General features: G+C 36.5%; 1 protein-coding gene and 1 pseudogene across 3 annotated transcripts in view; one reads left to right on the top strand and one right to left on the bottom strand.

Moving 5' to 3' along the window:
• Positions 1–16727, top strand: part of Hipk3 (homeodomain interacting protein kinase 3) — a 101902-nt gene that overhangs the window by 73976 nt on the left and 11199 nt on the right. For 2 of the 3 annotated variants that reach the window (XM_023710708.1, XM_004627062.2), the window contains 11 exons: positions 6141–6260; positions 7091–7177; positions 7633–7817; positions 8970–9129; positions 9535–9658; positions 13783–13904; positions 14144–14268; positions 14358–14519; positions 14670–14732; positions 15017–15313; positions 16339–16479. In XM_023710708.1, the coding sequence (XP_023566476.1) occupies positions 6141–6260; positions 7091–7177; positions 7633–7817; positions 8970–9129; positions 9535–9658; positions 13783–13904; positions 14144–14268; positions 14358–14519; positions 14670–14732; positions 15017–15313; positions 16339–16479 (1586 nt within the window). The remainder of the gene's footprint in view (positions 1–6140; positions 6261–7090; positions 7178–7632; positions 7818–8969; positions 9130–9534; positions 9659–13782; positions 13905–14143; positions 14269–14357; positions 14520–14669; positions 14733–15016; positions 15314–16338; positions 16480–16727) is intronic. The other variant, XM_004627063.2, reaches the window with a different exon arrangement.
• On the bottom strand, positions 10156–11161 carry LOC111815564 (annotated as a pseudogene).

Below are 16727 nucleotides of genomic sequence, written 5' to 3'. Positions count from 1 at the left end.
TTTAATAATAGGAATGTTTTTACATTTTAAATTAATTAGTGTTATTTATAAAGGGTATCTCAGTTGGTTTGGAATACTTAAACATTAATACCAACAGTTGTATATTTCATACCTCTAATAATTGCTTCAAACTAATATAATTTTAAAACTGATGGAACCAAAAGGACAAATAAACTCACAGTCAAAATTAGAGATTTTAGCATATTTTTTATTGATTATAGAACAGGAAAAATATCTGTGAGACTTAGACACCTGAGTTGTCTCAGTGACACAAATATAGTACATGACACCAAAAACTACAAGTCTCTCTCCTCTCCACCCCTCTGCCCCATCCTCCTCTCTACTCCCTTTCTTGGCAAGTCATAGGGTCTTGTGCATGCTAGGTAAGTGCTTGGCCACTGAGCTACATCCTTAGCCCTTTCTTCACTCTGTTAATGTGTCTTATGTTGTCTCATCTTTATTTAGCATTCTAGGTTATTGTGGGCTTTTTTTAGTCTACAAAGGAGGTGAAAAAAATCTTAACAGTAGAATTATAAGTATTATATAATAAAAATTAGAATTTGAGTCATCAGGAAAAACAAATTATTTTATTATGGGGTTTGTATTCCAGTTCTTGAATCATCCCTTCATCTCTCCTTTTTTTTTTTTTGCGGAACTGGGGATTGAACTCAGGCCCTTGTGCTCGCCAGGCGAGCACTTATTCTACTGAGCCATCTCCCCAGCCCCATCCCTTCATCTCTTGAAGCATTTCCAAGGCAGTTTCCTCTTTTTATAGTTACTAACTATACTGACAATTCATGGTATGTCATATATTTTTAAAATGTGCGTTTCATTTCCATGTGTGTTTAGAGAAGGCCCAATAGCCAGTTTTTTTTTAAATTAATTTATTTATTTTTATTTGTGTGTGTGTGGCCAGCTCAGCCCACCAGGGGGCAGGGCTGGCTGGCATGTGGTGCTGGGGGATTGAACCGCGGTCCCTGGGCTTTGCTAAGCTTGTTCTAAGTAGGTGCTTTAGACCACTGAGCCATCTCACCAGCCCTCCAATAGCCAGTTGATACTCCCCACATGTCTTATCTGTAAATGTACTACCTTATTAGTATTCTTTTTGTGTGTGTGTTTTAATTTTTTTGTGTATATTTGCATATCTAATACATTCTATGTGGACAGTTGCCACATAAACACATCATATCTTGTAGTGTTCTGTTTACCGTATTTAACTTACATTTACTGAGGAGATAGCACAAGTAAGTATTCTAAGGAATGAAATAGTATTTTTATAAGTGGATGGACAGATGACTTGGTAAATGTTGATCTTTCTCCAAAATATTGGTCAGAGTTTAGATAGAATCTTATCCAAAACATTTTTAAAAGTCTAAATTTAAGCTGACTGTTGAAAACACTTTCTATAATCACATTATGAGGAGGCCAAGGCTGTAGGATTGCAAGGCCAGCATGAATGACTTAGTGAGTCCCAAGATTAAAATAGAAAGGGCTAGGGATATGATTCAGTGGCCACTGACTTGGGGGTGGAGTGCTTGTCTGGCCTCAATCCTTAGTGTCCCACCACCTTCCCATCTGAATTTATACTCAAATTGTACCTTGTAATTCTTGTTTTCTTTTTGGTACTGAGGATCAAGTGCAAGACCTTGGACCAGGCAGGCGCTTATGCCACAAAACTATATCCCTAGCCCTATGCCTTGTAATTTTAAGTCTTACAACCTAAAATAAACTCAAGCATTTCAACTTCCCCACACCCATCTTTTAAGATTTCAACTTTTGTTAAGCTATTTGGACTCCAAAGAGACTAACTCCAACTGTGTTGAATAAAGGCACATTTATTTATGTGCATGGACTTCCATAAAAATCAAGACTAGAACTGCACTGTGACTGCCTTTTGGAATGTTTAAAGTTGAAGGTATTTTTAAATTGAAGCAGTACTAAAGGAGTTACTAGGCATTGGTTGAACCATACTGTGCTTCGAGAGCATCTGCAGGATGAGCAGCACTTCTGCTTTCATCTCTTCTGATACCTTCTTGCTACTCAGAGTTACTGATCACCCATTTACCTCTGGTTGGGTTCTGTGGACATTGGACCCCAGTGCAGCCTTTAACTCTTCAGCTTATGCCCTGATACTAGTTAGCATTTCTTAGTATGTTTGATACTGTAAATCTGCTTATTTCTATCTGAGATCACAGTAGCTTATAAATTACTTGCTCGTATGTCAGGTCTTTACTCTTCATCCAGAGGAGATGAGAGAGGTCAGACACTTCATGTCTTAGTGGTTTCTCTTTAACAGACTAGGCAAGCATTAACTCAGAGCTGTAAACTGGAGCTTCTGTGTTTGATTTTCAATGCTCCCAACTCCTCCTGCTGTATGCTCTGAGCTCTTAGCACTTAGTTGTCTTCTTTACGGTAGTACTTACTAGCTTAATTGATAATTATGTGCTTAAATATTTATGTTTTCTGAATTGCATGCTTTTGAAGAGTGGCATCATATTTTATTCATCTTTATCTTTAGCACCTGACACATAATAAATGTTCTTTGTATGTTTGCTGAAATTGAATTGTTGCTGGGCTTTTGTTTCAGGCCCAACATTTAGGTACCAAACTCAGTACTTTCCAAAATTTTATGTTTTGTTGCCTTAAAATAAGGAACTTAGTTACTCAGGGGATGAGCAGTGGGGGACAGTTTTTTAGTGACATAAAACTAATCTATTTTAGTTGTTATGTATACATTTTACACTTATATAAAAAATGTTGAACAGATGGATTTGGTGATGGAGGCGGGAAAAGTTGTTCATAAGAAGAAGTTAAGCTAGGAAAGAGAATTGTTTAGTGTGGTACTAGACAGGGCTGATGTATGAGACTGAAAGGGCAGGGAAGAGATAAGTGGGAGGGCTATATGCCACAATTAGAGGTTTAGAATTGATCTTACAGGCATTAAGTGATTAAATACAGGGAGCAGCAGTCAGATTTGCATATTTCAGAATGTCTGGTAGCAGAGTAAGTAAGAATGTGAGTGGATGGGGACAGTAGGGCAGGCTGGAGGCAGGTAATGAAGAAGGTTGTGAAATTATATAACTTCCTGTGGCACAAATTTCAGCTTTTGATTTATGTGGATGGTGTTGGTGTTAATTAGACAAGGAAATACATAAGAATTTGTGAATTTGAGAGAGAATCAGTTTAGGGTGTATTTGGTTTGAGGCATCTAAAGTCTACAAGTTTAGCCAGGAGGAGTGTGTCAGGATGTCAGTAAGCATTTGGGTTCTGAGCGCCACAGCTAGACATGAAGATTAAGACACTGATACAGAAATAAAATGGAATACTTGCAACTCATGAGGGAAATAAGGAAGATAAATTCTGGAAAGCAACATCAGGAACTTAGAGGAAGGCAGTTAGAAAGTCAGGAGTAGGAAGAGAATCAGAAAAGAATAATTTGGAATTTGAATGAGTAGAGTTTAAGTAGAAAAATGGTAACCATTAGTATCAAAGTAAGATAAACACGTGGTCATTAGATATGTCCATTATTAAGGCTATTACTTACCTTAGCATTATATCATGAGACTGAGGAGTATAAAATTCAGATTGCAATGTGTTAAGGTGTGGATAGGAAGTGAAATAATATAGACTGTTATTCAGTTAAGAGTAAGAAAGAAAAAAAAAGAGTAAGAAAGAGAGCTAAGTAAAGAAAAGCTTTGTTTTGTTTTACTTTTTCTTTTTTTTTTTTTTTACAATAGAAGATATGGAGCAGTCTTTTCAGTCTGAGGTGAACATGTTTTATAGAAAGGAGATGTACAATGTGTGAATTATTGAAACTGTCCTACCAATTTGATTTGAAACTGTCTCATTGCTGTTTGTTTATCAATAAAATTATGGGGGAAAAAAAAGAAAGGAGATGTAGGAGAGGATGCACTAATTGATAAAGCAAAGTTTTATGAAAGTTTAGAAAAAAACATATTTGATTCCAAGAGATCCCTGTTTTAAATCTCTGTTCATTGTACTTCATAGTCATTAAGTGGGAGAACAATATTTGAGGACCTGCTGTGGTCCAGTCACTAGCGTGGGTGCTAAGCCCTCCCTCCATGGAACGTAAACCCCAAAGGAGAAATCTTTGGGAAAGATTTTCCATTTTTTTCTCCACCATGTGTTTTCTAAGAAAACAGTAAGTGTATAGGATATCAGTGAAACACATGGTGAAGAAAAATGGAACTAAGAGGATGAGGCTGCTCAGAAAGTCAGGGCTTGCTATTATTTATTGCCTTGCAAAGTGTCTTGAACAAGGTGACATTTCAGCTAAGAGCTGAAACATGAGAGAGAACAAGAACAATACAGATGCCCTAAGGAAGTGTTCCCAACAGAAGAAGCACTGTTCGGATGTGCCAAGGTGGAGGTTTCTGCTGTACTCCTTGGGGGAGCTCTTCCATAGCCCTGTCTCTTCATCTGTAGACACAAACAACTGCATACAATATGCCAGTGACTTTTTAGGTTCCTCCTCCAAATTATTGCAGTAACAATTTAACTGTTCTCTCTTCTCTGACCCTGCGCCTTCATCTATTCTTAGTACTTTAAAAATGTAAGTTACTAATTTTTGCTTAAACTTCTCCCATGGCTCTCCGTTATCATCTCCTGTAATAAAATTGAAACTTTTTGGTGAAGCCTTTTGCCTACCAGTTGAATTTCCTCTCAACATTTCACCCTTAGTGAATTTCTGTACTCTGAGGTTTTAAACATGTGGATATTCTCCCTTAATACCCCATATTTACATATATTGAAACTTTAGTATAGGTCACGTTTTTCTGGGAAAACTTTGAGTGTAGTTATTTTAGATCTAATGCCTTTATCCTTACAGCACTCATTTGTTGTGTTTCTCATAATACTCTGTTACAGTTATTTTCTTGTCTGTGTCCCACTAGACTGAGGTCACAGATGATCTCTTTTCATTCCTGACCTAGCATCTGGTGTAGTATTTCATATTAGCTTCAATTAAAGTCTGTTGCATGAGGGACTTAAAGTTCAACATATCAATACTTGATGAAAAATACTGTTCCTTATTATGCCTAAGATGTTTGAAATGCAGAGAGATAGTGAGGTTAAGCGTAATAGCCTAAGTCGTTTGATAATAACAGTAAGCGTGTCTTCTGGATGGTTAACAACCTAAGTCTGCAGACCAAAATGAGAGAAAAAGGAGGGCTACAAGGAAAGCCAACATTTTTGGCCCTAACCTTCTAAGGTCAATTAAGACTCAGGACATATGAGAACTTGTACTGTAATGTCATGTACCTCGGTAGTGTCCCAAATTTTCTGATCAAGAAGATTATGGGGCCAAAGAGGAAAGTGATCGATGACGAAGAGTGTGCCTAAGGAGAGTCACATGGAGAGAAAACATTCTCTCAGGCTTTCACAGAGAGCACATTGGCCAAGCAATGACTGTGACTCATCCACATGGCTGACACTGACAAAGGTTCTACAATCTGAGGTACAGGATCTCAGGATGAATCCTGAGGGGATTTCACTGACCTTCTCAGACCCAAAAGCTACAACTCTTGTTGCATAGGTCCTGCTTTACCTTGGTCTTAGCCATCCAGTAGCAAAGTATGAAGACAAAATATAGGAAGTAAAGCCATGCTGTTAGGTTGAGCTGTGGGGGACTCAGGTCAATAATTTCTGGCTTTGCCAGTTAAACAGAAGACCCAATGCTATTATGGGCTATTGGACTCTTTTAGAATATTTTGCTGAGTTTACACACCTATAATATTCAAATAATGGAACTTAGAAAAAAGGGGTATACAGATGAATGTCCATTTTGTATCTGTGTATTCAAAGTGGTTAGGATAGATATATAGTTACATTCTCTTAATGAATAGAATGATTTGTTCTCATGGTGTTTGTAAATAGGATCTCAAGTCTGCATCTTGTACAGCAATTAACCACTAAGAAGAATATATGCAGTGTGTTAGTTATTGAAACTGTCCTACCGATTTGATTTGAAACTGTCTCATTGCTGTTTATCAATAAAATTATAAAAAAAAATCTTCATCTATTGACTTCCTAGGTAATAAATAATCTAAAAACAAACAAACCAAAAAAAATAAATAAAGTCTGTTGCACGAAAGGGTAAACTTTTTAAAATTTCTTTTCAGATTCGATACATTTCTCAGACTCAAGGTTTACCAGGAGAACAGCTGTTAAATGTGGGTACGAAATCCACAAGATTTTTTTGCAGAGAAACAGACATGTCTCATTCTGGTTGGAGATTAAAGGTAATTGATCTGAGGTACTTCATATGTATGGATAGTAGCTTCTATGCCAATTTTTATTTTATCATATTTCATCTTTTTGAATTTTTATTTTTGACCTGTCTTCAAGAATGACCTCTTTGAATAATTTAGCCATTTCCTAATCTGATGACACTTAACTCATTAAAAAAAAAATTTTTTTTTCCGTGTGGCATTGGGTAATGAACCCAGGGCCTCAGGCATGCTTAAGGCAAGTGCTGTGCCAGTGAGCCATACCCCCAAGTGCTCTTTAGTGGGTTTTACACTTAATGTGTGTAACTGCATTTGTGTTCTGTGTTTATCTTGTGCACTCAGTTCTACATTATTAAGCTTTATAGAATAAGAACAGGATCCAACCACTTACATAATCCATGTATGCTAGGATCTTTTGGGGATCAGTTTGTCCTCAATGATTAAATTTGTGATTATTAAAAGAATTTGTTACATATGTAATTGTTTCCTTTGCCTGAATTGACCTTTCCTTCCTGGCCCCCCTTTGTACTTTTTAATCAAGTTAGAGCATATGCCTTAATCTCTAAAAGGATTACAGCCTCTGGCAGGCTGAGGCAGGATGATTGCAAGTTTAAGCGGAGCCTGGGGAGACTTGTGACCTACTGAGAGCCTGTCTCAAAATGTAAAAAAGGCTGGGACTATGCTCTGTGCAAAGTTTTTTTTTGAGTGTTACTCTTTTGAAACGATTACTTGCCTGAGAATACTTGATATATTAGACTGAATATGCCAGAATTGAAGAAGTAGATATGTACAAATGGTGGGCATTGATATGTATTATTTTCATCTTTGATATATATAATTAGACACTGGAAGAACATGAAGCAGAAACAGGAATGAAATCTAAAGAAGCCAGAAAGTACATATTCAACAGTCTGGATGATATTGCGCATGTGAGTGTCCTGGTCACATTTGTTGATCTTTTATGCTTATAGTGGTAGATTGGACTAATGAGGATGATAAAGCATGTTAGACTATAGAGGATGCTTGTTATGTTTAGGTCTTTAAAGTTGATTCTGAGTTTGTAACCTTTGAGGAGCTAAATTGCATTTGTCTTTATCAAATCTTTAATTCTTAGTTCATTTAGGTTTTTTCCTTAAATCTTATTTAAAAGGAAGTATCATATCGTGCAGACTTCCTTTCTGTGTATCTCATTAGAAATTACTCTTTTTAATAAAAAAATTTCCTCTCTGCTTTGAATCCTGTTACCTTGAAATATTTTGAGGATTATTTAATTTCAGTTATTTTTTTTCTTTAAAATAATTGTTCCCTAAAACTATGAAATTTTAACGTAGCCCACTCTCTATGGCTTACTTTGATTTGATGACTTGAAACTTTGATTTCTCAGGTGAACACAGTGATGGATTTGGAAGGAAGTGATCTTTTGGCTGAGAAAGCTGATAGAAGAGAATTTGTTAGTCTGTTGAAGAAAATGTTGCTGATTGATGCAGATTTAAGAATCACTCCAGTTGAGACGCTGAACCATCCTTTTGTTAATATGAAACACCTTTTAGATTTCCCTCACAGCAACCAGTATGTCACTTCCTAACCTTTTAAATTGGTTCTTGGAAAATAAAAAGTCTATAGAAAATCAGTGTGTTAGAAGATGATTTTTTTTTGCCTTAAATATAAGTAAACTAAGCCAAAGAAAATTGAGCTAAGTAGACCGAGTTCACAATTAATAATAGGTGACAGATTAGAACTAGAACACAAATCTGAATTTAGTCCAGTGTTCTTTCTCCAAAGTACCAACCATGCTGAAAGTAAAAGAATGAGTAGTTTTGTTTTTCAAGACATTCTTACCTAACAAATGGAGATGTATAAAAGAAAATATTAACACTTTTTCTAAGTCAAATTTCATTTTTCATGGACTTTTAGTTCTGTTTGCTCTTGAATCATGGAAATTCCAGTTTCTTTTACACCTTTTGCTTTCTGTTTTCCTCCTCTTATTCTCTGCATTATTCTGTGCATTCTGGAAGGGAAACAGCTTTTTTTATAGGTCAGTAGAAAAGAATATCTACTGAAATTGAAGGCCTTATCAGAGTGTTCCAAATTTTCTGAGTTCTAGTCCTCTTTTTTTTTTTTTTTTTAGTGGAAAAAAGGAAGTAAATGACTTGAAATAACTTTATTTACTGTTTTAAAAAGAGTAGATGAGGGCCGGGGAGATGGCTCAGTAGAATAAGTGCTTCCCTGGCAAGCACAAGGGCCTGAGTTCAATCCCCGGTTCTGCCAAAAAAAAAAAAAAAAAAAGAGTAAATGAAGAAAGCATAGAGGTGAATCAATATTCATTAAAGTTGAATTGTCCTGAAAATAGATGACTTTTAAAGCCCAGTTACATTTCTTCACAAACACTTGAAAATATTCTACTAGTATTCACAAACAATGACTTTTGAAAATAACATAACTATATACTCAGTACAAGTAACTTCGTAATGTGGCCAAATTATTCAGGATGATAAAATTATTATTTTTTATGATAAAATTATTGTTTTCTAACCAAAAAATGCTTACTGTTGCTTTGCTGTCTTAAAAATATGATGTATACTTTCACTTGCTTTGAAATTCAAATGTTTCGTGAAAGTTTTCATGTTAAAAGAATATATTAGACATAGAAGTACAAATCATAGGACTTTGGTTTTCAAAGAATTTTAAATATTAAGATGCCTTTCATTTTTTCTTTTGCAGTGTCAAGTCCTGTTTTCACATTATGGATATTTGTAAGTCCCACCCAAATTCATGTGACACAAGTAATCACAATAAAACTTCACTTTTAAGACCAGTTTCTTCCAGTAGTACTACTACTCTGACAGCAAATTTTGCTAAAATTGGAACATTAAGAAGTCAGGTAAGAACTTGTAGTACTTAATTAAGTTGTTTGTAAAAGTGTTTTTGATTGCTTGTTTTACTGAGCTGTACAGAAGTTTTATGTTGGTAGTTAGAAGGTGAGGACTTGGTGTGGTTATTCCAGTAAACTTTAAACTTCAGGGTGATAGTTGGAACGTATCTGCTCAAATTCACTTCTTCTTTTTCTTCTTCCATCCTCTTACTGTTTTCCACCTGCCATTCTATGCTTCAATCTACAGAATCAGGCTTCACATTTTAGTTTGACCAATTTTTATTTTCATTTTCTGATAAATTTTTATTATAGAATTATGATTTTTAAGAAATGTATGTGGGTTCTCTTTACATTGCATGTATGTAGCAGCTGGAAGATTGCTCTGTATAATGTGCAGTATTTTGATTGTTTCAGGCATTAACCACATCTGCTCATTCAGTTGTGCACCATGGAATACCTTTGCAGGCCGGAACTGCACAGTTTGGTTGTGGTGATGCTTTTCAACAGACGCTGATTATCTGCCCACCAGCTATTCAAGGTAATTTTTCATTTAAAGTATACTTTGCATTTAGGCATGCATTCTCTTATTGTTATTATTATTGTGTGTGTGAGTGCATGCATGCATACACGTACATGTGTGTGGGTGCCCCTGTGGTATTGGGGATGAAATCCAGAATCTTCACACTGAACTACATCCCAGTCCTTTTCTTGAAAGAGGGTCTTGCTAACTATCCACATTGTTCAAGCTGTATTCAAACTTGTAGTCCTCCTGCCTCAAATTCCCAGTGTTCTAGGATTAAAGGGGTAAACCACAAAACCCATCTAGAGTTACAATTTTAAACAAATATTTAAAAACAAATTTAGGCATCTGTTCTTTAACAGATTGCATGTTTTAATGGTTTATTTAAATTTAACTTAAGCTGTTTCATAGCATTTTAGACCAGTGATACTCATTTCTTGACTCAAGCATGATTTGCACCTACTATCCAAACCAATGCATTTGTCTTATTAAATATTATCTTCACCCAGTGTATATCACCGTAACTCAAAATAGGATAAAAAGTCCATTGGTGCAGTCAGATCTGGATTGAGATTGGTAATGAGTAGAACAAAATGTTCTGGCATGCCACCTGCTCCCGAAATAGCTATGAATTACTAAGCTGTTCTGGCAAAATAGGTGAGTGTGAGCACACCGAGGACTCCAGGCATAGCTAGGAGTAGCTACAGTTCCTGTAGCTTGAGGAAATCCAGTGGCTGGGTCAGAAGCTCTAGCCATGGGGGGAGATAGCTGACCATTCCCAGTAAAGTGTTAAGTGAGTGAAGTCTCTGCCTTTGTCGTAATTCTATGTCACCTTAAGACTGGTGAGCTTGGAGAAGTCAATATGTACAGTGCAGCTATGCATTACAAACAGTCTAGCCATTAGAGCCATTTTTCCACAGTGTACATTCTGTTTCAGCCTTGCTTTAAGAAGACTTGAAATTGATCTTTCTTTGTAAAGGTGATACTCTCCAAGATTGTACCATATTTAGAAAATATCTGATGAAGAGCTTCCAGAGGAACAGGGTAAAAGAGATTTTCAATAATATTTAGAGCACAGGGCTGTGTTCAGGTAGAATGGTGCCCCCAAGTTTCCTAACTTGGTAGTCTGTGGAGCAGCCTGGGCTTTACTTGATTAGGCTGATTGTCAGTTGTTTTTTGGGGATTAGAATACTGTGTATGAACAGACTGGCTTCAAAGATGAGGACCAACAGGAGTATAACAATTCATCATAATCACAACAGCTTCCTTAGAAGCTATTTCTAAGAAAACCTGGCTTTTTCCTTTCAGTATTAAAAGATTAGTTACTTAGCCAAACAAGAGACCTAATGATAGAAAGTCCACATTGGTGACATCACATGAGATTTTGTGAAGATGGAGACATGGGAAGGCAAACAGGGAAATTTATCTCTTTTAAATTTCTTGTCATTCCCAGCTGTAGGAGGAGTAGAATTGTTCATAGTAGAAGGTCTGTCTGTTAGTGACCCCAGAAGAAAGAGGCTCATCAGATTCTTGGGTTTTAGTGCTTGATTCCCTGGGTCCAAGACAAGAGATGATGTGGTGGAAAGTGTAGTGGAGCAGGGCTGTGTGGTGCGTGACAGCAGGGAGGTGTGCCCAAAACTTTGATCTTTTCAGGTAGCAAAGTTAGTAGTACATGTGCTGGCAGGGATATGAGTGACTTACAATATAGTGTCTACCTTAGAAGTGAAGGCTTTCTCTCTAAGCAATCTCAACATGTATGTAGGAAATCCCAGCATTAGGCTTCTTAATCCCTCTTTTTCATAATGCCTATTTATAAGAAACATTTAATATAATCATTTGACCCTTGTTAGGTTAATAGTTTTGTTTTTTGGTTTTTTTAGGTTAATAGTTTTGATGTTATAGTTTATGTTTTAAAATTTTAAGTTTTGGGTCTAAGCCTTTTCACTTAGAGTTTTTATTTTACTTTGAAGCTATGGTGTTTAGGTCATGCATGTCATGTATTTTAGATATTATATATATAATATACACTGTATAGGTATTGGTGTATAGCTAATATATCTGTAAGGTTGTGCATACAAATCTGAGTGTAAGTTGTATATATATCAAACAAGCACTTAAAATTATTTAGTAAGTTAAGAGTTAGTTCATCTTCTCTGGGTGAATATTTCCTTATAAAGTAAAATACATTCCAGCAAAGTTTTCCTCCTTTGTACTAAAATCTTCCTAAGTTTTTTGTGCCTGGTTCTTTAAGTATTAAAGCAATTAAATCAAACAAAGGTAGTTTTAGCTAAATTTATAGCTGTATAAAAAAATTGAGATCCTAACACATAGTTGAAAAAGATACAGGGGGATTCTTTTCACTTAGCACACTACTTATGGAAAAAATTAAAGCACAGTATGATTTTTGTTTGGATTTGAACTTGCTTTCTTCATTATTGTCCACATGAGTTTCACTTCTTTTCTTGAAGACATTACTGGGATAGATCATCACTGCTTGGGGGTGCATATATTCTGCTTTTTGGAGAATTTGCTCCTCAAGACATAGTATTTTGGATAGAGTAAAATCAATTAGAAAAAAAAAACCAATTCTAGATTTTTGTAAAGCTTAATTTATACCTACCTCTTTAGATAGAACACAGAAAGTAGAAAAATATTCTATCAGGGAAATAAAAGGCTCTGTAGAAATTGGTCAAAATAAGCACTTTTGTAGGATTAACACTTCTATTTGTGCAATAAAAAATTCAAAATTGTTTTTCGGTAGAAACAAAGAGAAACCATATTTTTTACTTATGACTTCAGTTCATGCCCAATATGACTTTCACAGCAGTGTACCACACAATAACATTTGAACAGTGTCAGGCTGCACATACCATAGTGGCCCCTTAAAGATTATGTTGCCTTGCCTTTATGTGGTAGTATACTCTGGGAGGCTGAGGCAAGTTGGAGCCTAGCTTGGGCAAATTAGTGACCTAGTGAGACTCTGCCTCTCAATAAAAAATAAAAAAGGAGGCTGAGGATAAAGCTCAGTGTAGGGGCTCGGGATTCAGTCTCTAGTACTGTAAAATAATCATATTGCCTTAATATAATGTGATGTGACAGCCATGTTTATATAAACATACTCTATACTATTCATACAATTGATGAAATCACCTGTAACACATTTCTCTCAAAACATGCACATCTAAGTGGTGCAGGGCTATATTTAATTTCTCAGTCCCTATTGAAAGTGACTGCTACGACAGTTTGGAATTATGACGTAGTGAATTCAGTATATTACTGTCTGCTCTTGGGCTGTGTCCTTAGATTCTTCTTAGCTAAAGCCTTAAGATTGGATATGATAGTGTATCTTAGCATTCTAAGATACAAGATACAGTAGTTGTAGGTGATTTGCAATACATTGAACAGAAAGTTAAAGTTGATGGGAGCTACAGGGCTGGTAATCCTGCTTTTTAGTTCTCCTAGTGGACAAGCAAAGTGGTAACATATTTGTTTTAGATTTCCAGTAGCTCTCAACAAAGAACCAGTAGTTCATTAAGCTATAGTGGGCAACGTTTTGTTGTATTACCAAGTTAGGTAAAATAGGCATTTTTTTGCTTGTTCTTTGGAAATGAAAATTTGTGTACCATTAAAAAACTCAAAAGCCCTTTACTTCCTTCTCTTATGAAAACCACGATGTGTAATATGGTGCATCCCTCTTTCCTGCCACAATTTCAAAGAAGAAACTATTAGCCATAGCTAAATGTTTGTATGAAAAGAACATTTACATGCTGAGTTATCAGGAGATTAAGCTAGATTCACCTTTCTAGATCATGGTGGCATAACTGAAAAGAAAGCGAAACTATAGTAGCAGACTTCAAGAAGAAATGAGGAGTTTCAAGAAAAATAAATGATTCAGGTTTGGAACATATGTTTTCAAACAGAAAGAATAGCTTTATAACAGTTTTTGTGATTATGTACAAAAATAGATAGGAAGCGTCCTAGTTCTCTAATTGATTACTTTTGTTATGGTCATGAGAATTTTTTGTGGGAAATGGTTTTATAATGTCAATTAGAATTTAAGCATTTCTTTCTATATGTAATAATTTTATAATTTAAATCAGGAAGATCCTTCTTATTTTTACTGGATGACTTTTATTTCAAAGGTATTCCTGCAGCACATGGGAAACCCACCAGTTACTCCATAAGGGTAGACAATACAGTTCCACTTGTAACTCAGGCCCCTGCTGTGCAGCCGCTACAGATCCGACCAGGAGTTCTCTCTCAGGTTGGTCATAATTCTTTTTTTTTTGTTTTTGTTTTTGTTTTTTGTGCACATATTCTGACTTCTTTATGTATAAACAGAGGCCCTGACCCATGTGTCATGTATCAGATTGTGCTTTGGGAAATAATGAAAGTGACTAGATGAGGACCCAGTCCTTTCATAGGTTATCACTTTTACTTTTATTTTGGAGGTTGAAAAGTTCTGTTTGTAATGCAGTCTCATTTTTTCCCTGCCTGCTGCAGACCTGGTCTGGGAGAACACAGCAGATGCTGGTACCTACCTGGCAGCAGGTAACACCCATGGCTCCTGCCACTGCTACACTAACTTCTGAAGGTGTGGCTGGTTCACAGAGGCTTGGAGACTGGGGGTAAGTTAAAAGCAGAAGTATGTCTTTGTGAATTGTCTGCAAGGTAGATCTTGATAAAGAGATTCAATTTATCTCAACTTTCTCCCTAGGAAAATGATTTCACATAGCAATCATTATAACTCCGTGATACCACAACCTCTTCTAACCAATCAGATAACTTTATCGGCCCCGCAGCCAATTAGTGTGGGCATTGCACATGTTGTTTGGCCTCAGCCTGCCACTACCAAGAAAAATAAGCTGTGCCACAACAGGTTGGTATTGGTACTGTCCTCTGCATTTTGAGAGTTAGTCTTTAAAATGAATTTTGCATGTCCAGTAAAGGGTCACGCTGTTGTATTCAAAATGGCCTCTTTAACAGCTTTGTCACAAACACTAAGCGAGCTCCCTTCTCAATTTCTCAGAGGTATTTTGGTAAAACTAATGGAATGGGAGCCAGGAAGAGAGGAAATAAATGCTTTCAGTTGGTAAGATTGTCTTTATTGCCCTTTTGATTTATTCTCTACCTATAATGTAGCAATTATAGACATTCACATATCACATTTACCATAAAAAGATCACTTAAATGTATGTAAATGTGATTTATGCTATTTTTAGAGGTATTTTATATTTCACAGAAATTCAACATACCATTGTGTTGTATACATAAATTTGAGTAAGGTTTGCATTATTTAATTTAACAAGACATCTTAGAAAAAATTCATTTATGTATTTGGATTATAGAAATTACAAATTATTCCTTCCATTGCAGGAGCAACTCATTTCAGAATACCAATATCCCACATTCAGCATTTATTTCTCCAAAGATAACAAATGGGAAAGATGTTGAGGAAGTAAGTTGTGTAGAAACACAAGACAATCATAACTCAGAAGGAGAAACAAGAAGTTGCTGTGAAGCATCGATCCGACAGGACTCTGATTCATCAGTTTCAGACAAGCAGCGGCAAACCATTATCATCGCTGACTCCCCAAGTCCTGCAGTGAGTGTGATCACTATTAGCAGTGACACAGATGAGGAAGAGACATCCCCGAGACATTCCCTTAGAGAGTAAGTGCCAAATACAGCATCACTAAGAAGTGATGGAGTGCTGAAAAGCAACTTTTTATGACTTGACTACTTGTTGATGTCTTTTGGAGTCAGACTTTCCAATGACATAATCAGGTTCTAGACAGAGGGGACTTCCTAAGTAGTATTGGGCATAATTATTATGACATTTTACCTATAGTTATAGGCTTTAATTTTTTAAGGGAATAGGGAAGCCGTAGCTCTGAGGACAGGGAGAGAATCGAGGGCAGGGAGATGAGGAGGTCCTTTGACCTGAGACAGGGAGGCTGAGACTTTATGGACTTGTGCTAGGGGTGGAGTTTGAGGGGCAGGTTCAGTGACACCTAAGGAGCTAATTGGGACTCCCTTTTGTGGGCGGGAAAGGTAAGAGGAAATTGTGTCCAGGGCTGGAGTGGGGCAGGAGGAGGAAGAGGCCACTGGGTAGGTAGATCAGCTGTTGTTTTGGGGATTTAGCCATGTTGGATCAGGATTAGCAGTCTGTACTCAGGGCCAGACCCTATCATTCCTATCTTTTAGTTGTTATGAAGGGGTGATGAATCTCTTAGACTGCTTCCTGCTGAATGGGGGTATCATCTTAGAGGTGAAAAGGTTGGTAGGATGATGGTTCATGCCCATGTAGAAATAAGCTTTAAATTTTTATTTTTTATTTTTATGTATTTAGTACAGGGTCTGCAGGGTCTCACTACATAGATCGGACATGTAGTGATCCTCCTGTTTTCCGGCTCCCAAGTGCTGGGATTACAGGCATATGCCACCACACCCAGTCTCAATTGTGCCTCAGTGCACCTGGGCATGCGGCCAGCACAGCATGCTAGGGATCAGATCCCAGTCCATGCATCTGCCTAAGCAGGCGCTGTAATCTGCTGAGCTATCTGATCAGCCCAAGCTTTAAATTTTGATCTATGTGATTCATTCTTACCTGTTTCCTATCCTTAATATAAATTTTAGCCACTTATAAACTATCTTCTCATTTTTGACTGATATTTTCCCCATTCCTTTTCTCTTAGATGTAAAGGTAGTCTAGATTGTGAAGCTTGCCAGAGCACTTTGAATATTGATCGGATGTGTTCATTAAGTAGTCCTGATAGTACTCTGAGCACCAGCTCCTCGGGGCAGTCCAGCCCGTCCCCTTGTAAGAGACCGAACAGGTAACGGAATTCCAGTAGTGATATACGATAAATACTAAGTCTCCTGAGAAATCTGTGATTTTATTTTGTTATTGTGTACATTAAAGAACATGTGACTTTGCTCTTGAACTTTTGAACTAGATCATTTTTTGCAAACTAAGCTTTATTTATTTATTTATTGACATCAGTTATTTTTATTTTAAAGAAAGAAAAAAAAAATAAAAACAGTGGTACAAAATCTCAAAACAAGATTTTAGGAGAGTAACAAT

The sequence above is a fragment of the Octodon degus genome, unplaced genomic scaffold (genome assembly GCF_000260255.1).
Source record: "Octodon degus isolate 3935 unplaced genomic scaffold, OctDeg1.0 scaffold00018, whole genome shotgun sequence".
Classification (NCBI taxonomy): domain Eukaryota; kingdom Metazoa; phylum Chordata; class Mammalia; order Rodentia; family Octodontidae; genus Octodon; species Octodon degus.
Note: the sequence above shows the minus strand (reverse complement) of the source record. Positions and strands in the feature narration are given on the sequence as shown.